Source organism: Zootermopsis nevadensis, unplaced genomic scaffold, assembly GCF_977971745.1.
Source record: "Zootermopsis nevadensis isolate Lab colony 2312 unplaced genomic scaffold, Znev_1.0 Znev_ptg000013l, whole genome shotgun sequence".
Classification (NCBI taxonomy): domain Eukaryota; kingdom Metazoa; phylum Arthropoda; class Insecta; order Blattodea; family Termopsidae; genus Zootermopsis; species Zootermopsis nevadensis.
Genome location: NW_028259145.1, coordinates 14086475 through 14108333, shown reverse-complemented (window position 1 = coordinate 14108333; position 21859 = coordinate 14086475). Strand labels below are relative to the sequence as shown.

Here is a 21859-nt window from a genome sequence, read left to right as displayed (position 1 = left end):
AGGTTCAGTGTGATCTTCAATTGACCTTTTCAAATAATTTCTGCATGTGGTTGAAGAGTGGACAGTTAACATTAACTGTAAACAGTTTGTTGATAGGTTGATAATTTTTCAGTTGATGTACACTATTTACATTATGAAATCTGTAAACAGAATGTTAGATTTAATAATGAAATTTATTAGTCCCTTGAACCATAAAATATTCTGGCCGCAATTCACAGTGAATTGAAACTCACACCTTACCTCCCAGTATAATAATCTATATTCATAATTTGCTACTTCATGTTGTCCATTATGTACAGTTGATTTGGGTGAAATTCTGGATTTTTGTTAGGTGTTCCTCATGCTCTAGTATGGCCTGTCACTTTTTTCAGAACAATTGAACAGGAGGTCCCACTGTTTACTGTTGGAACCCATTGTTGCAGAACAGTGGGTCCAAGTGTAATGAATTCTTCTTGGGCTACCAGCCATGTCAGGTGTTTTCGCCTTTCAACCACCTGACATGGCTGGTAGCCCAGAAGGATTCATTATATTTTGTCGCTGTGAAAGCTTCAGATCATACAGTGGGTCCAAGTTTTCACATTGTGCAACACTGGGACCTCAGATCACATTAGTGAAAAGAAAAGATGAAGAACTCATCTGGTAGACATTATTGTGCAACAGTGGCCTGGATCACACTAGTTTAAGTGTGGCATAAGATGCGACAGTGATCTTGGACCACATTAGTGAAACAGTGACCTACAACACATTGTGGCATGAAGAACATCTTTCGAATGTCAGTGTTTTTCAGAGAATGCATCTTTCCAATGTTGTTATACAGATTATATGTAATAGTATAACATACATTCTGACAATTAGCTCCCATTGCACATTGGAACTGTCATAAGTATTATTTAACTGTGTATTGAAATTTCTTAATTTGTGCTTCAAGATTATGTTAGCATAATGCCATTCAGATCCTTCTGTTCAGCTCTAACACAGTATAATTCTACTCTTACACTTATGCTGCCATTTCATTGTGGGTTATCCTGAGTTATGCAGCGACGCATTATTCTTTCATTATGTTAACAGAATTGATCCCAAGACCTGCTAGATCATGTGAGGACCCTCCTCTGTATTTAAGACTACGTATGGGCAAGCCAATAAACAAGAAGATTCCGAAGTCAACACCTATTATGTCATATGGAAAAAAGAAGATGAGGCCGGAATTTTGGTTTAGTGTTCCACGTAACAGGTTAGGTGTATTCATATGTTATTTTTTCCAGCTTGGTAGCTTAGTGCAGGTGCTTGATAGCATAGTTTAAAACTATGTCAGCTGCTTGTGCATGTGGCAGTTTTCTTTTTCTTTCTGCATATATCTCTTGTTGTTTTTTTCCCTTTTTCTCCTTTTAATTTAAAAAATGGCTTGAAGTGGTTTCTGTATGACCATATGATGAATTGCAGAATGTGTAAATGTTTTATGACATAGTTATGACCTGACCAAAAGAAATGAATTTCATGTCAGATCTTATTGTGCAGTAAAGCACATGATATAATGGAAGCAGAAAGAATTTTATGCTGTACAAATGTTTTTATCAAGCAGCTGGTTTTCAGAAGTAGCACACATTTGTGTCAGGACTGGAAGTGTATTTCTGTCTACTACATGCCAAATTTATGTTCAGTATAAGGAAATGCAAATTAAAAGTACTGTGTGTATGTATGTGTGTGTGTGTATATATATATATATATATATATATATATATATATATATATATCCTAGAGCCCCAGGTTGGAGCATAGGGCATTCACAACTTTCTTATAATGGACTCTGTTCCTTGCTACAGCTTTGACTTCGTTCCAGGACATGCTTAAGATCATTGTAGAAAGTCCGTCTGGGTTACTTGTTGCTTCGGATTCTGTAATAGTAAAACCTTTTGGCAGACGGAAGATTGGTCTATAGCGCCCTAAGTCTGTTGATGGGGCTGCCATGTAAGCCTACAGACCTGCTGATTTTTCTGTCGGTGTTATCTCCGTTAGTCAAGGGGTTCCAGATTTGAGGCGCTGGAGGCTCACCCTTCCTTTTCTATTGTAGGACTTGTTGACAGAGCTGACAGGTCTTGCATCAGTGAGCGTTACTTTGGAATTTATAGTCATACTCGACATCAGTATGGCCACCAAGACTCATTTACCAACCTCCTTTCTCAACTTGGGCTTGGGACTGGCTATGGCAGAGTTGTTTTTTACTTGTACCTAATGTATATTTTTTTACTTGAATGTTATTGTACAGAATTAACAATGCGATAATGTGACTTGCAGGGTGGATGATTTGTATAACTTCCTTCTCCTCTGGGTGCCACATCTGTATGGTGAGTTGGAGGAAATGGACCCTAAATCTCGAGGTTATGAGCTTGTAGAATCAGACACAGAGCTATGGGAGGATGAAGCAGGAGAGTCTGGTCCAGGTGGGAAGGATGAACGTCGGGAATCAGATGAAGGAGAACTTTCAGAACTGACACGTGAATCTTGGGAGGTAAGTAATAGTACAGCAGTTACTTCTCTTTTACTATAATTGTTCCAGAGTTGTATGCTTCTTGATGTGTTTACTTTTGGTACAGGAGTATAATGTTAAGGTCATTTGTTTGATTTGAAAGTGATGCCTTCATTGTTTATATACCTTCAGCTGAAAAATCATTTATGACATTTCATACATCTTTGCACATAATAATTTAGAGGGAATATTGCTGCTTTCGTGATGAACTGTTTGGAACTTTTATATTTTGTGAAATGATTATGTTGATTCTGGCCTTTAATTTTAATTAATAGTATTTTATTATTGTGATTTAAACAAAACTTATTTTAGATTTATATGGCTTTATAGTGAATTGAATGACATGTTGTGGTTAAAGAACTGTGGATATATATTGGTATTATTTAATCATACTTGAAGTTGGACCCAAGTAAATTTAATGCAAGTACGTATGAGGAAACATTTGAAGGTAAGAATACAATTTTCACAGACTTCTCAATATTTAATCCACAAGTGCTGCAACATCTCTCAAAGTTTGCCTTTCTTTTTCATTCCCACATACTCCTGCTTCCCAAAAGAAAGATAAGTGATTATGTCAGTATATGTGGAAGTGTAAAAGAAGTTAACTATCAACTTAGAATTAGCCATAGTTACAAGATTTTTAGTTGAAGCTACGTCTTTTCTCCCCTTCTTCCTAGTTCATGTGTTCTTTGCATAAAGTGCACGAAAAGAATGCATAATGGGAAGATTGTGTCCATTTGCATGTTTCATCTCTGAAACTTTCTGATGGTTTTCAGTTAAATTTAGTGTTGGGTTTTCTACACTAAAAGTTTCCAGGCAGATTTTATTTTGGTTCATATCATGTGAATTTAAAGCATTGTCTAGAATGCTGCCCTCGACTTGTTTAAAATTAAAATTGTATTAGAAATAGTAATAGTTGTTTAGAATTCTAACTTAGTATAATTACAAAAGACAGAACGTATAAATTAGAGGTTTAGATATTGATCTTGGACGTGTCTGATGTATGAGAAGAAATTATTACTTGCAAGAAAAGAAAAAGTAAAAATAACATTGTGCTTTGGCTGATGTGTTCAGCTGATTGCAATTTCCCAAATTAACATTTTGTTAGTATCTGAGTTATTGTTCACTACGGCTGAGCTCAATATAATCTGTGATGTCATCAATGCTAGTTTCAAAGTTTTCAATTATGAACATGACTGTTTAGATTAGTGTCAAAGTGCTAGAAGTTATAACTGTATATAGTGAATTTGGTTGCCTTCATAGTTCTGCAGAATTTCTAGTACTTGAAAGTCATTACAGCTTAAAAAATATAGGTCTCTAAAAAGGAACTGAAATTGTTTTCATCATATAATCATTTTGAGTATAGATGTTGACAGAAGTGTTTGTTTTAAAAACAGTTTACAGTTTGTTATTCACAAATTCTTTGCAGACTGTTTATGTTATTTCCTTACTGCTGATAATATAAACTGTAATTCTGTGTTCTGGAATAACACATATTATAAATCAATATTCTCTTGTGTTGTACACTGAAACCATCTTAGGCTACCAGTTCTGAAAATCTGTTTTCCTTGTGATTTTTAAAATTTATATAAACATAGATTTGATACAGAGATGCGACTTTTGTTGAAAAGTTCTTCTTTAATTAATTCCATGATCAAAGTCATCCTTGAAAATGATTAGTGGCAAGCTAGCTTCATTACCATATTCACATTAGGTTACAAGTGAATATTATTCTCCCATCTTCGTACAAGTGGTCTCTTCCCTTCAGATATTCCCACCAGAATATTGTCTGCATTTCTCATTTTTACCGCGCATATTACATGTCCCACCTATCTAATGTTCCTGTATTTAATCACCCTTATGATATTTGGCGAAGAGCACAAATTAGGAAATTCCTCATTGTTTATTTTTCTCCACCCTGTTCCTCCTGCTTAGGCCCAGCTTTGGTTTTTGTAATTTTGGTTTATATTCTTTTTAATTTTATAAGTTTAGTTGAAAGTGAAAATCAAATTATATGATGAATGCAAACTAAATTCCTTGGTATTCTTTGTGAATCATGTCATTTGTGAAAGAGGTGTGGTAAGAGTTAACTAGTTGAGTTGCTGCTGTGTTGCCTTAACGCTGCCTGTTTCTCTTGTTTTCTTGTTGGTGCATACGCGTGGTGAAGGTGATCAAAGCCCCCTATGCTAAGCTGTACACTATTTTGAAGACCCAAACTATGTCCGAGTCTGAGAATGAGCCTGTGAGTGAGGAGGTGGGCAATATTGATTGGTTGGTTGGATTATGGTGATGAGCATTTATACTGAACCTGAGGAAGTGACCAATATAGAATTAATTGAATGTTGGTATTTCTTTATAATTCTTTGCAGATATCCTTGTCCTGTAGACACATTGTATGAAATTTAGTTTATTTAAAGAAAGTCATTAATTTCTTGTGTTTAATTCTGACTTGAATTAGTAATTCAGACTTTTGAATAAGGTTTTTGCTTCATACATTTGTATTTCTATCTATTTCAATTACTACTAATAATAATAAATTATTTTTTGAAATCATATCAAAGTATTTGGGATTTATATGAATTGTGCCATGGACAGTATGTATTTTAAGGCAAAAATAAAACCTTTTTCTGTATAGCAGACTTTTAAGTAATTGATTATTGAGGTTTCAATTCCTTAAAGTTCAAAATTATGTTTATTTGTTATAATATCTTTTATATGCATATTGTGTTAAAGAAATACTTTTCATAATGGTACTGGATCTTATCACTTACATAAAACATATTTTATAGAATTTGGATGGTTTATGAAGTTTTATAACAAATTTTTAGTATTATAATAGATGGCATGTAATATGCAAATTAGAATAGTGTTCTCAAATTAACTGTCATTATTGCGAACAGTAAATGAATGTGATTTTAAGTTCTATAAGTTATTCTGATTCCTTGTCCAGCATTTAAGAAAACTGTTTCAGAATTTTGTTATATGTGTATTTGAAGGTGTAAAATTGAAACCAAAATCCAGGATGACTGGGGTTTGATTCCCAAGAGGGCAGGGGTTGCGGCTCTTTCTGTGGGAGTAATGTGACTGGGGCATGAAATGAACTAATTACATTCATTTAGTGCCAATGTTAAGAATGTCTTCATGGTATGGTGCTCAGTTAATAAAGAAACTGAAATCAAGCTTTAGTTGGACGTACATATAGTCAGAATTAATCACATTTTGACCAATAAAGTTGAAAGTCAAGCACAAAATTTATAATTAATATTCCTGGTTGTATTTCAAATTTTAAGTATCAGGATCACTTTCTGGGACCGTGGAAATGCTTACACCATGTTGTCGTTTTAGCTAGAACAGTTAGTGCAGATATAGATGATAGTTCTGCCCAGCACCTGTTGTAGTGTTTAGTCCATCTTTCTCTCTTTCTGTCTGAGTAGTCTGTATTTGCATCCCTCTCACTACACACACACACATGCTCTTTGCTTCCCTTTAGATGGTAGTATGTTTTATCGTGTATCTTCATTAATTAGTATACTAAATTGGCACTTGGCGCACCATGCACTGAATGTCCATGTTGCTTCTTGATGTAGTTTGGGTTTCAGGTGAGAAGATGAAACAATAGTTTTCTGCTCTGTTTCTGGATCAAGAAAACATAACATTACATGAATTGAGTGTTGCGCAATTGTGCAGCTACGAGAGATTTCGCTTGCATCAGAGTTGTATAAAATGTGCTATTAATGCAATGTGTCAGTATTCGCTTGATTCTGTTTTGTGGTCTAGTCCAGTTGATTTCCATCGTCTGTAATGATGAGGGAACACTAGTCTTCAGAAATTTTTTGTTGCAGTTGAAGTGTAATGACTCGGAATTTTAATAGAGATTCTGATTTCTTTGTTATTTTTCTTCTTGAAACCTTACAGATAGAAATCATGTGGACTGTTGAAAGCTAAATGTGACAAGCATGGAACCATTTGAATCTCAAATTGACTAATTTTATTTTTGAAGTTAAACATGTTGTCCTCACTGCCAAGAATTGAACTTGGATCTCCTGCTTTCCATGTACTTGACTTGTCTTCAGGCGGAAGACTTGGGATCAATCCCAGACTAGGTTAACAAAATATTTTACTTAAATCAAAATATAACAGTCCATTTATTGTTATACTTGACTACAGAGATAGATTGTGTTTTGTATTCAAGAATTTGCTCCGTATAATTCTGATTATGTATAAATTTTGGGGATATAGCGGTTGAGATGTATGGTGTTGGGTTTCTGAACTAAGTCATTTATTTACTTAATGATTAGCTTAATCCTTCAGAAGCTGATTGCACCCTGTTCATCAAAAATTACCTGCCTTTTGTAGAACATAAATGTCGAACACAAGTCTTTGAATATATACACGAGTGATTATAAGAAGCAATACAGTGTGGTTGTCCTGTTAAATGTTAATCAAATTTAAATAATATCTGAGATAATATATAAAGTTAAATAAAAAATATATCATTCTCTGTGAATTTTCAAGTATGATGGTAAAATATTTCAAATGTGTTTGGGGAATTAATATTGTTGGTGTAGATTGTAGAAGCATGTTTCCGCTCTTGTTTGCTGAAATCTAAAGCATTTTAATTGTTGAGATATGAGCATATATCTCACTTAAACATTATTGACCGTGCATTGCAGCATACGCGTACTCCAAGGATTTTTCCCAGACTTCTCATTCCCTTGGAGAAATTTCCAGTGACTGTTGGGACCACCAACGTTTTGGTGTAAGATTGTTGAAGATGATGAAAATGTAAATTCAAATGCGTTGTAACATAAGCATTAGCTCGGGCCGTGACTGTGTGTTGTACAACATGGACATGGGTGTGGAAACAAAATTAACACTAGCAATTTTTTCTGAAAGTGGCTTCAAATTACTTTTCAATGACGTAAATTGCTGCAAGTTTTAAATTCCATTTTTAGTTGTGTCAATTTAATGTTGTTGAATATAATGACATGATTGATATCACCAAGCTCTTCTCATTCATATGGGATTTGTCATGCAGGCGGAATGTTCTCCTTCCATACTCATGTATGGCCAGCCGAAGAAATCGAATGACTCAAAAGAAATTATATATGTAATTTTTAACCCCCCCCCCCCCCCCCCCCCCCCCCCCCCCCCCCGGTCAGACAGGAGAATTGAAAGAGTTAGTGCCAGAAAACGTACAGCTTTGATCTGTGCACCCGAATGTTATAATAATGTTCGAGTTCTTGTCAGGTATGCTCGAGCATATCTGTAGTCACACAGTGGCAATTAAATAATTAATTTACTCTGGCAGAAAAGGTCCAGGGGTGTGATATCAGGTGGCGATGGTGGCCTTCGTGTCAGTCCATTGCAATGCATTTGACGCTTGGGAAATTGCAGTTCAAGAATCTTGTAGTATCAGTTTCCAGCAGAATGGAATGCCATCCTGTTGGAAGATGATCGTTGATTGCAGATCTTTTACACGAGTAGCCATGAAGTTTTCCATTGTAACCATTTTCTGTTAGGTGCTGAAACAAAAGAATGGGTTGAATGCTAACTCTTCGTGAGTTGTCCTGTCTGCTAACAATATTGTCGTGCGTATAATGTGGTTCGGGTTATTGAATTTTTTAATGTATGACAGGCTTTATGGACATTGTGTTACAAAACATACTCTTCTGACAAACCTGTTTATCGCATATAAGTGTGAATACATCTTGTGTAGATTGTGGATTAACTGAGGCACTGGACACATTTTGTAACAGTGTAATAGAAATGGCCTGTCTTTATTAATGTTTTGTCAGAGAATTTTTTTGTTTGTTTTGAAGTACATGAAATATATCGCCTTAATAATTACATTTCATCAGTTAAGAAAACATGAATGTGTTCTTAGCGTCTACGTGTTTTTATACAAGGCAAGGCTGTATTGAATCAGTGTTAAGATTATGTCATCTCTTCAGTTAGCTTTGATAGTGTGGGTTATTTAACGTAGATATTTGTTCACAATACTTTTCCACTCAGCATGTTCTGTTTGTTAGTTGGTTGGCAGGTTTGTGGTCTGTACCCTTGATGTGTGGTATGTGTCTACATAGGTCTATTCATAATTACTTAATTTATTTTTGTTAGCTGTTCATTAAACATGGTGTTTAGTGGGAGTCACAGGTCATATGTCAAAATATAAACATTTTTTTTAGTATGGTGCTGTGTTTCAGGGTTACTTTGTGGTTAATTTTTTGGTCATTTAATGAACTGCAGAATACTTACTGTGTACCAGCCAATTGTTTTAGTTATTTTAATAGTCTGCTGAGTATTTATCCCTGTTGGCAAACTTCATCTTTCTATCGCCATGACTTCTTATTGAAATCATGTTCATGACCTGTGTAGTCTACATCTTAAGATGGTGTAAAGATTGACGCAATGGTATTTTTATATTTCGGCCGTCGCAGGGTGTCGATTATGGTATAACTGCCCGTTTATGTCTTTAAAGCCGTTTAATGTTCCATAGAATTGTTGTAGTAGTAATGGTTAAACACACAAAATCATTACCGCTGTTTATTTGGAAGACCGCCTCTTGTCCTATTGCAAGAAACGGTCACCGCGTCCTGAGACCTCCCACAAACAGAATGAGGCCCGATACGCTAATATTTGTCAGCATGATGACTTCAGACTCCATATTTGCTAGACATTGCTTTCGAGACAGACAGTAACAGGCACCGCTGCGCCACCTTATTCCGATTGGCAATATCTGCCTTTTTCAGTCACTTTACCTACCCCTTTTAGACGAGGACCTACTCTGTACCTCAAGGTACCTGTAGTCATGTATTATAAACACGATAGTTTAAGTTTCCGTGAGAAGTTGAGAATATTCATATTGAATTTTGAGACTCGCGATATTTCCTGTCCGTTCAGTTGACGCTACAGAAGCTGGGAGTAATGTACCTTGTTGCAGAACCGCTATTCTAAACCAGTAAGGAATACATTGTCGAGGAATCTCAATTAAAATGACCGGTCGTATGAGTGTCGAGTGTCGGGCCAATGAAAACGACTTCTTAATTTTGTTATTCGCTTTTGGAGTTCCAAGTACTTGAGTAGTGCTGTTTTAGCAGTTAGCCTCATTGCGCTCGATTTACACACTTGTCATGATACCATTCTGTTTATTACCACTTGCATATGTTGGCAGAAAGTGGAGGAGCTGTACACTTGGCATTTTCCTTCGCGTATCTCGAGAGCATTCTGACAAGGTTACTGTGACAGAGAGAGAGGAAATTGGTGGGGGGGAGAAGTGAGAGACACTTCGATTTCAGGGGGGAAGAAAGAGCATCTTATAGTTAGAAGGTCCCCAGACGCCCGCTCGTCCTTCTGTTAAGGATAAAGTAAGAGTGAAGACGTTGGTGCGATAATTGGCAGAAAAGGCGGAATTTTGAATTTTGTATTAAAAAATGCGAGGCTATTTATTTGGAAGTTTAGTACTGTTACTGTCTAAAAAGTATTGTGCTTTCAACATAGCAGCCCTGATATATTGATGGTAGTAACTGTATAAAATGCAGATATTAGTTGGTTTTGACTCTTGTCGAATGAAATTTGAAGATTTTAAAATATTTTTATCTGTTGTTAGGTTTAATTTCTAAGCTGCCATTGGTGTGGGCACTACGTCTGTATTATCTCGACTCTCATACTTTGTTATTGATGTAGTGGACATGGCAACGTTCCGATTGAATTAGAACTTGCAGGGTTAAAACATTATCAGCATCAGAAATAATGTAGGCAGGCCAGTAAATAAATTGGTTTAATATAAAACTTGCTACGCTTTAAATGTTGCATGAAACCAAATTCAGCAACAGTTACTGTAATACGTATCTGATATTTCGACTTCAGATAGATGAAGTGGTTGAACAAGGTATTACATAACTATTTGCTTAGTCCTTTGTGTAGGTCTATTGTTGGGTTAGTGAAAGCAAGGATGGTCTGGACATGCAGCTGCATGCCAGTACAAAGTTCTTACGAGGATCATAGTATGAGGATTGGAGGTGGCTGAAAGTGGGGCGGGATTGTGCTCAAATTCCTTGATGTTGGAGGTGTTGAACATTCGGGTTCTGTTACCACATAATTAGTTCAGTGTAGTTCATGAATGCAGAACTGTGCCACTGGTTCAGAATTTCATAATTCTTTTCACCGCAGCGTTATAAGTTGTAACAGAATGGTTTGTGACATGTTACTATACTAATTCACATGTTATTATGTTTGATCTTTGTCGTCGTTAAAATATTTCTCGCTCGGCCACCATGTTGCCTTCTGTTTTGTTAATAATCGTGTATATGAGACGCTTATCATTGTAAGGCAGGTCCACACCTGCGAGTTCTGCCGTAACGTAACAGTGAATGCATAGGTGTGAACGTTTACTCGTGTACTATAATGTGGTGTACTCCACTAGTGTCCTCGTAAAACCCAGCAGGTTTGCCCAAGACAGTCGATTAGTTAATAGTTCGTATTATTTTATTCGTTTAGATCATCCGATTGTCTTGACACAGAAGCTCTGTCTAGAGGATTCATAATTTTCTCTCTCCATAAAATTAGCATACAGCTCAAGACCTAAAAGATGGTTGAATGGTCAAAATAGTTCAGTAATTCTGTAGAAAGTTGTAAGCTTTTCGAAGGGATATAAATTAAAAATGTTCGTCGAAATTTGCATAATGTGACCTGTAGAAACTTAGCTGTACAACTTTTCATTTCTGCGTGTATTCTTATCATGGGGTTTCTATAAGCCGTGTATTGTTTAAAATATGGTTGTTAAGTTGTACAGATTTAGTTAATTATAAATGTGATGAACATGGTGTGTCTTATTGTTGTCCCCTCACCTTTTTTCTGCTGACGTTTCGGGCTTTTTATGGAAAGGAATGCTTACCGTCTTGAAAGACAGAGAACGTAACTGAACATGATACAGCTCCTTGGGGTTACGTCACGGCATTTTCAAACGAACGTGAAGGTCTTTCACGTCAGCCGACATTTACAAGAATTGCTTGGAACGAAAATTACCTTCTGGCGTAATATGTACCGCTAACTGAATTCCTTGTGTTCAGGACAAATGTCACGTAGTACACTGCTTCGGAGGGTCAAGGACAAAACTTATTGTGGGATCTGCAACGAGTATCGTTACCACATGATACTAATTCATGTTGACACGTCTCCATACCTTCTTATAGCTTCCGTCACAAAACCCCTGTTCGCCACTTGTGGCAGCGTGTGTAAGCCCCGCACTGGTTTACTTGATGCGTGAGAAAGGGAACAGAGTAGGTCATGGTCATTGGGTCGCCATCCACGCAAGGCTTGGCTCCAACATGCAACTATAATTTGTGCTGTTCTAGTCGCGTGGCAACGCACCACGCCTCATGGCGTGTCTGGCTTTGAAGGCACGCAGTTTTCCAGTGTTAGGAACGGGGCTGTCTTGTTTGAAATACCCAGATATGTGATTGTGTAAATTCGAGTGCATTCAGTAACGTGATGAGAGGCTGAGGTTGCTCAGTGATCGATACGAACTTGTGCAGAGTTCTGTTCATCCATGCGTGGCATTAATGGCGGCCACTTTCATGTACAGAGGAACTGTATGGCGATTTATTGAAGCTTGCTTTCTGCAATACAGACGTAACCAACTCCATGGAACTGAGTCCTTAAGAATCTCATAATCGTTTATCTGTTTGAAACATTCCGCATTGTTTATGGATTATTGGAAGTTTATTAGGTGCACCATGTCCGCAAGAGCCCGCCACCGAACCCAGTTATCCACTTGAATCCAGTCTGCACTCTCATCAAATCCCATTTCTTTGAGAACTGTGACATTTCACTATTCTAGGCAACTCAGTCTTTGAGGGGGGTCGGAATTTTCTTCAATAACTGCCTTCATGCTGGCTCTGGGGCCTAACCAAACTCTTGTTCAATTTGCATCGGGTTCTCTCCCAGAAACAGAACACCGAGAGCCTGAAGTCTTCCCATCTAGTGTTGAATTTAAGGATGGGTGGAGCTTTGCCTCCACTCCTTCATAGTGGCGTGTTGCTTAGGCACAGGGACAGGTTCATATCATGCTACGTCGCGATTCAACAAGCTCAGCATTCCTGCCAACTCTCCCAATTTACGTCCAAGACACCTGCCCACCAGAACTTACTTATCATGCCCGCGTTGCGCATTGATGTTAGCCTTGTTCATACACGAGTAGGCTAATGTCGCTGAACCAGGCAGAGAATTCCGTGTTTACAAGAGCCCGTTAGTGACCCCCATCCTGAACCAGATGCATTAAGTGCGTATCCATCCTCACATTCTATTTGAGAGACTAGTTTTACTATTATCCTGCCATATCCTCTTTGACCTTCAAGTGAACTCTCCGTTTAATTTTCTGACTAATTTTATGAATGCGTGTCGTATTTTTCCCATGCTACATGACCATATATCTAATATTTCTTGTTTCCATTATGCTAGTATTCAATGAAAGGTACAAATTATTAAACTCCTCGTCTTTGAACATCTAATTTTAAAGGTTGTAAAACCTTTAAAACTGCCGAATGTGTATCATCGTCCTCAGCTGCTGTGTGGGTATATATTCGTTTCATAACACTGCAGTGTGCGGCAACATTCATGAATAAGGAGAAAGAGGAAGGCTGAAGGCATTTGAATGAGTTCGTAGGACCAGATAAATGATTGAAGTTTAGCGTACATAACACATTTCACATTCCTGTAAACATATAATCCAGTTGTGCTAACAAACCAAAGGATATCCATGTGTTATATCGGCCTGTGTGATACGGTGTTTTTAAAACTGGGATTGTCCTCGCTCTACAATCTTCTGCTCCCATTTGTTCTGAGTTTTGAAGATAGCAACAACCAGAAGGCCGTCTAATTTTGGAACCATGACTGCAGTTAAATCGGGTCAATTATCTGCTATTGCACTGCTGTTAAAAGGTTTATTTTGAAGATGGGCCGGTATGCCAATTAACTGCAGCTGTTGGCTGAACCCTGGACGTGTAGATTCATCAACTCTTAAACACCCGAACATCGCTCGCTTCAAGCGGTGAAAACCAGAACTCGAATCCGGTCGATTGTTAATCTCCGATTCGGCTCCAGTTTTCCAGCGTGGCATTGGACCCTCCCCTGACTTCCTGGCCAAAATGTTACGTGTCGACTCTGCACTGTGTCTTCGCAGTGCAGAAATTTATTTTCACGTTCTTTAATGTTGCTTCAAGTTTCTAAAAATTATATACAGGTGAGTCAGAAGTATGTTTACAAACTTCGTGTGCGTGTTCCAGGATCAAAAATAAGAAAGAAAAACACACACACACACATGTTCCCGTTGATCAATATTATGTTATGTACCGCCTTGATGCCGCATAATGATGACTGCGAATTAAACGGCTACTATACAGTCAAACAGCTACGCTTTTGTCGTATAAAACAAATTATGGTTTGCCTAGTAACCCGAACAAAGACAGAGAGAAATGACTTTGTGGAGTATATACGATACTTTAACTGAATTTATCTACACAGTTTCATTCACGTGCGCGACAGCCTTGTTTGGGCAAGCTAACGCATTGCGAAAGTTGAAGTTTTGCATAGTTCTTTAATTTGTTACTAACTTGCAGTATTTTTCCGCCGCTACGTGATTGTCCACGGTAATCGTAGTTCGTAGATTAACAGTTGCCTCATAGAAGTTTGCAAAGAAAATGAGGCGACTGTGAAATATTCATTCCTGTGATATAAATCTCTGTATACTGTGGGAGCTGTGTAATTGTATTCCAAGTGTTTCATACGAATGTCTTAACCGTTTCTGTGCAGCTGACCCTTTATTCAGTTAAATGCTCCATTAAAATTCCAAATAATGAAATTAGAGGGTGTAATATTTACGAAGATTTCAGTACAGAGTTTGTTGTGACAAACAGGGAATGCTGTTTCAGAACACGTGATGAAATTATGAACATATCCTCAGTAACAAAAAGCACTACAGATCTCAATATTATTTAAAAATTTTACATGGTCTATAACGGAAGTATACTTTCACCTGTATTAGCTTTGTTCACAGAATAATACAGAAGTACTGCTAGCGTGTGTGATTTGTATGTCGCCCGATTTTCATATTGAAAATTAATGATTATTAACGTGAAGATTTTAACGGACCACAGACCTTTTTGCAATGTCCTTGAACTATTCGCCCATACTGTCTTAAAAAAGTACATTACCGTAAATTTTTCGTAAATTTGTCAGGATCATTAAAGTGTTAGTGCTGTCTTTACTTTCCTTTATTTTTAAGGAGCGGTGTAAAATATTGTGTGTGGGTTCAGTATCTTGCAAAATTACTACAAATTATCGTCATTTCTGAACGTTTGTTAGCATTCACTAATGAACTAACAGCTCTAAGCACTGTTCTTTGAAAAACCTACAGACCTTCAGATAGTCTAAGTGTTTCCCGCCATTTGTTGACTTGAAGGTCTATTACCGTATTGACAGTAGTCTGTGATTGATCCCTATCTTTACGTAGATAAATAACACCTTCACACCCTTTTTCCTTAGGGTCAGTTTTAATATTATCCTCTGTAGGTCGTATAATTTTTTTTCAGGGTTTCCAGCTAAATTATGTATGCATTTATCGTCTGTCATGCATACCACATGCCCTGACCAACTCATTTTCTATTTGATCACCCCGGTAACATAGTGGTTATTATTATTAAGTGTTCTGTCTTACGACAGGTCCATTGCTCTGCCCAAAAAGAGCTCTCCAGTTGTCCCTATTCTCGGCTTCTCGCTTTAATTCCTGGAACGTCATCTTCTTTCCTTGTTTAAGGTCGTCGGTTAGCTGTATCAATCTTCTTCCTAGTCCTCTCTTTCCTTCAACCTGGCCTTCGATGATATCACTCATTAATCCATTCCTTCTCATAATATGTCCCAGCCAGTTAGCTTTCCTTCGTGTAATCGCCTGCAGAATGCTTCTTTGCTCGTTGACTCTCCTCAATACTTCTTCGTTGGTCACTCGATCCGTCCACCTGATCTTCTCTATTCTTCTCCAACACCACATTTCGAAACTCTCCAGGTATTTCTGTTCCTTCTTCCTGAGTGTCCAAGTCTCTGCTCCATACAGCGCGACACTCCATACGTAACACTTCACTAGTTTCTTCTTCATCTCCAAGCCCAACTTGCTAGTGAGAAGTATCCTCCTCTTGACGAAAGCTGCCTTGGCCATGGCTATCCTTGCTTTTACTTCCTTGGTGCATAGGGCGTCCGTCGTGACTATGCTTCCCAAGTACTTGAAATGCTCCACATTCTCCATCTGTTGGTTTCCAATTACAACGTTCAATGGTTCTGCTCTCGGTGCTATCCTCATTACCTTTGATTTTTCAATGTTGATTTCCATTCCATACTCTCTACCTGTTTCCACTAACTTGTCCATCATGTTCTGTAATTCCTCCTCTTCCTTCGCCAATATTACCAAGTCGTCTGCATACTTTACAGTCTTTATCACTCTTTCTCCAATTTTGAAGTCTCCTGTTCCCTCCGGAGCTTCCTTGGCAAGCCATTCCCCGTACAGGTTAAAAAGAATTGGTGATAAGCAGCATCCCTGTCTTACACCTCTACCAATCTCAACGCTGTTGGTGTCTCCTGAATCCAGTCTCACTTTGACTTTTTGCTGCATGTACAGGTTTTTGATTAGTCTTCTGTCCCTCCAATCAATTCCAATTCTCTGTAGGATCCTCATTAATTTCTTCCATTTTACTCGATCGAAAGCCTTCTTCCAATCGATGAAGCAGGCACATACTTCTTCCTTGACATCGAGAACTCTCTCTGAAATTATTCTCATAACTCCGATGGCATCTCTGGTTCCTCTTCCTCTCCTGAATCCAAATTGGTCGTCTCCCATCACTTCCTCTATCTTCTTTTCTAGTCTTTTAGTCAGTATTCTCGTCATTATCTTCGCCGCATGTGAGATTAGGCTGATGGTCCTGTAATCGCCGCACTTCTTGGAATAGTGGTAGAGAATACAAATTATTAAGCTTCTCGACTCTCGTTATAACGTTTTTTATCGTGTTAATGAAAATAGTACGTAACGCGGGTTGAGAATAATAACGATTTATGTGGAGGAAATACACATTCTATAAAGTTGCTGTTGCTATTAACATAACGAAAGTCAGAAAATACGGGCTGAAAATCCACTACTTTTCCGCCACAAAACCACCGCGTAATATGTTTTTTCCCCAACAGGGATGCCGCAGAAATTTATGCATCCTAATGTTTACATGATTTATACGTTCGAAACTTCAGTTACATACGCTAGTAACAATTGCACTTCTCTCGTGTCTTTTGACGAACTTCGTACCGCACAGTCTGTAAGGATGTTGTAACCTGTTGCTTCTCCAGAGTTCAAGACGTGGTGACTTATTTCTGTTCATCATTTTTTGTACTATGGGTTTCCATTTCTTGAAACTTGCCCCTCTGAATATAAAAATTTCGCTCTTCCGTCACATTTGGAGTTTATGTACATAAATCCTTCATATAACATTTAGCACTTTCATGAGCTATGTTTATTATGTTTCTCACAACAAAATCTCACATCGCTAACTGTATTTCTTTTTAATTTATGACTGTTAAACAAAACAACAAATATAGACTTAGCGCAGCCATAATGCTGTTTGACATTCTGCACAAATATTACCACAAAATTTACGTGTTTTTCTAAAGTATATTAGTACACCAAATACCAGTTTTGCTGATTTCAGTTACGCCTTAGAGTCGCACGACAGGCATGTTTTCATTATGGATATTCGCGATTGAACTGTGTGTGTGTTTACGTATGTATGTTATGTCTAGGCTTAAAAAATGTTGGTTATGTTGGTATTTTCTTTAAGTTGTAAGCACAACACAAGTACCGAGAACTGTTTTCAACGAATCAGACCTATAAGTAATCACTTAGTTCCAATTTCTACGTGCCCTACCCAGGATTTCGAAGGCGTTTGGGAAGGAAACTTATAAATTGGGACTTAACGATATTGGAAGATGGCTGTCTTGTGGGTTTTTACGCCGTGTAATCTGGTAGACGTTTGTTTACGTTTTAAATGTTCTTGCTGTCTGTATCAGTCAATACTTTTTGCCGTGAGAGCCACAAATCTCAATCAACGATATTCGAAACCCGGCAGGGGGCAGGGATTTCTTCCTCTTTACCACTTCCAGGCTGATACTGAGGCCCTCCAATTTTTCTCCGGAATGAATAAATGGAGCTCTCTTTCTGAGGTTAAAGCAGCCGGAGCGTGAGGCTCAGTGTGTTGTGCCGAGTTTAAGAATGCGTGGACCCACACTTTCACTCCTTCATACTTGGGTCTTCAGTAAATATCCTTGTAGTCGATGGGATCGGCAGGAAGTTGGCTAATAATTTACTATTTTTCACTTTTTCAGCTCAGATCTCTAAACTTTATCTTTTTGTTTTGGTGTATCTTTGGGATGCATTGGATAAAATGGTATTCAGTCAGCGTCTTTCTTAAGCAAAGATGTACGTAATGAGATACATTTGGGAAACTGGTGTAGGTATTGTTTTACATAACTGAATGTGAATACGTGCGTCAGGTCTGCCCTTAGTCACACCGACGTCATTGCCTACCACTGGCGTGTTTTAACTGCGCTGCTAAGTACCCCGGAAGTAGGCCATGGTCCTCCTGAATGAGCCATATATCCGTATGTTCTTCAGGCTTTCTTAGCAGCTTCAGAGTACCAGTGGGTTGGCTCGTGCACTTGGCAATAAACGAAATGTTGAGACTGGCGCATTTGTTTCACGTAGTTTAAGTAAGAAATTAATAAAATATTTTCAGTTGTGAGATGAAACAGTTGATAGCTTAGTTTGTCTTCTGACTTACCACTCATTTATAACCGCGCCGTATAATTGCTAGATAGTGTGTCGATGTTGGTATTCTGATGGCCTAGCGTTGCTGCGTTCACCGTGAGCGTAAGCATTTTATCACCTACTATTCTATATTCCAGTGTATGGAGTACCATTGAATCACGAAAACTTTTTATTGTGTAAGTGTTAGTCGGGTTAACATGAACGCTCTGCACTTGTTCGTTTCTCAGAAAGCAGATCCACAGTTTAATTTCATTCTCCAAACCGCGTTTTTCTTTACATCAAATCTAAAACTTCTTGACGATGGTGAAGAGTCAATTGAATAAAAATTTCCTTGGATATTATCCATCGTCTAGTAAATATAAAACGTAAAACGACGTTTCGGAGATGGGACTCTATCTCCGTCTCTAGGTTACTACACAGTTGGGCCCACTAGATAGAGCTAATCCCTATCTCCGGAGATACGGATTAGCTCTATCTAGTGGGCCCAACTGTGTAGGAACCTGAAGTCGGAGATAGAGTCCCATCTCCGAAACGTCGTTTTACGTTTTATATTTACTAGACGATGGATAATATCCAAGGAAATTTTTATTCAATTGGCGTTTTTCTTTGCTTCTTTAACGCGGGCACAATTGTTTAGGGACATCGGTTAATTCGTCCAAAAGGTTTTATGCTTCAAAGTCCGTTATGTCACTTCGTCAGTACCCGCCTTAACGAAAGCAACCACAGTTTAGGGCCAAACGTTTTGAGGGGCCTCAAAGAAATCGGGAATATTACTGTTTTAAAGCTCGTAATTGTTCCTTAATAAATTTCACAACGTCGGTGCGATTAATTTATTCGTGTTTTCACGGGTTTTTCGCTAATGGACAGTGATAGCTACTGAAATAACAGGATCACGTCAGTTGGAGACCAACTTCCTCTGCCTCCTTTGCTCATTGCATCTTTTTGTTGTATCCGATCTCTTACTGCGTGGCGTGCCAGCCGTGACTGGAACGGAGGCTGTGAGATGCAAATAAATTAATCTTTTAAGAACCGATGGCTTAAGCGAGTTTTTAATTTATGTAAGAGGCTTTCCACAGTTTGATTTCATTGTTGTGATGAGCGTCATTATCCTCTCCGTGGCCATGACAGAAGCTGTCGCTTACGGTCAGTGAGTTAAGCGCGCAGTTTCACCGACTGCCCCACTGGTTTGATTATGGGGACTGTAAATTGAGGCCTCTCGGTGTATCTGTCGAAAAAATTCACGGGATTTTTACACGCTTACCGTTTTCCGCGTTGTCGAAAAAGCGGCGATTCGCAGGAACGCCATTAATCACCTGCTTCTGTTTACTTTCAATCATTTTGTGAAACGGTTTGCGATGTGTACTGTCATGTTATTACTGGGTAAGGGGGGGGAATAGATTACGTACATGTGGTGGGACTTATGTCCTAAATGACGTGAGTCCACTCACGTACATCGAGTACATATATGCTCAGCTTCCTGATTGTTGACACAATTTGCTTTCTCATACACTTATTCATCACTAGGGCAGCGTTGGTGGGGATAGTGTTCATACCCGACACAGACCCATGAATATGAGCCTATGCCTCGCGAAAGTGTGACTCACAAAAGATGCTTTTCTCAAAAACAGTCTAGCAACTTTCATAGGACTCCCGTAATCCATGCGTGGATTAAGGCTAAACTGCTATTCTTCATAATTGTGAATAGTGATTATTAAATGTACGTATTCAATAGGTTATCTGTTTTCCATCCATTCTCATGCTTGTGTGAATTTATTTATTTATTTATTTGACTGCAAATGGGTTTTTACCCGGTGGCAGTGGTCCTACAATAAGACACAACAAAACATAAGACAACAAAAACAATAAGAAACAACAGAACAATGAGACAGAACAAAACAATAAGACACAAAAATCATAAGACAACAAAAACAATAAGAAACAAGAGAACAATGAAACAGAACAAAACAATAACACAAAAAACATAAGACAACACAAACAATAACAATAAGAAACAACAGAACAATGAGACACAACAAAACAGTAAGACAAAAAGACATAAGACACAACAAAACAATAAGACAACAAAACAATGAGACACAAAAAACATAAGGCACAACAAGAACAATAAGACACAACAAAGCAATGAGACACAACAATACAGTAAGACAAAAAGACATGACACAACAAAAACAATGAGACACAAAAAGCATAAGGCACAACAAGAACAATAAGACACAACAAAACAACACACCACACTCAAAATAAAACAGCTCATAATATTACAAAACCGTATAACCTAAAGTACATAACTTAAAAATTAATACCAACTAGACATAAGTCAGTAACAGTAATGAATCACACGTTTCATCAGGACCTTCTCTTCACTTCACTACACTTATGAAACCTTCCCATCCTCACCCCAATTTACCCCCCTTCACTGCACCCACCCATCTATTCCCTTTACTTCACCTCATTTATCACTTTCCTAACCTTCTTCCTAAACGTACTTGGTTTACAGGAGAGAGTCCCTAAAACCTCAGCAGGTAGCTGGTTCCAGAGTTGGATGGTCCTATTTACAAAGGAATATTTTCCGATATCTGTTCTTTGTTTTCTGCTCCTAACTTTCCGAATATGATCGACTCTGCTCAGGTAGTATGGCCTTTGCAATCTGACACCTATAGCTTTCCATGCCCGATCTCCCGTGTACGCCTTGAAGAGAGCACATATTCGTGCTATCTTTCTACGCTGTGCCAGGGTTTCCCAGTTCGAATCGCTCCTGTGATATGCAAATTTACATGCTTTCCTTTGCACCCGTTCTAACGCATTTATCTGCCCCTCCCTGTAAGGATCCCAGCACGCCGCCCCATATTCCAGAATCGGACGCACTAGTGATGTGTAGGCTAGACTTTTAGTGTTACTATTCCCCTTTTTGAGAACACGCATTGTAAAATGAAGTGCCTTCCAGGCTTTTTTCACCGTATAATTTACTTGATCAGCCCAGCTTAAATCGCTGCTTAAGATAATTCCCAAGTATTTACAACTGCTCACTTCCGGAATTATTTGGTCCCGTAACGAATAGTTTAGTGGTTCCTTCACCCGACTTCTCGTGAAACTAACTGCCTTACTTTTACTTGGGTTAATTTTCATATCATTTTCAACCGCCCACTCCCCCAGACTGTTTAGATCCATCTGCATCTTTTCTATATCTTTACTATTTATAATTTTCCTATATATTATACAGTCATCTGCAAAAAGTCTAATAGTCGATTCAATGTTCCTCCAAATATCATTTACGTACGCGAGGAATAGAAGTGGACCCAATACACTCCCTTGCGGTACTCCTGATGTTACTCTGACTTCCTCTGATAATTGCCCTCCTACTCTAACTCTCTGCGTTCGGCCTAAAAGAAATTCTCTTATCCATACGACTATCCTCGAGTCCACGCCCGATGCCGCGATTTTCATAAGCAGCCGATCGT

The 21859-nt window shown here is 38.2% G+C and overlaps 1 protein-coding gene across 15 annotated transcripts in view; it reads left to right on the top strand.

Annotated features, from left to right (window-relative positions):
- Positions 1-21859, top strand: part of mtd (TLD domain-containing protein mustard) — a 189309-nt gene that overhangs the window by 126265 nt on the left and 41185 nt on the right. For 11 of the 15 annotated variants that reach the window (XM_087348699.1, XM_087348697.1, XM_087348694.1 and 8 more), the window contains 3 exons: positions 1069-1231; positions 2293-2506; positions 4692-4778. In XM_087348699.1, the coding sequence (XP_087204825.1) occupies positions 1069-1231; positions 2293-2506; positions 4692-4778 (464 nt within the window). The remainder of the gene's footprint in view (positions 1-1068; positions 1232-2292; positions 2507-4691; positions 4779-21859) is intronic. The other 4 variants (XM_087348710.1, XM_087348711.1, XM_087348698.1 and 1 more) reach the window with 1 other exon arrangement.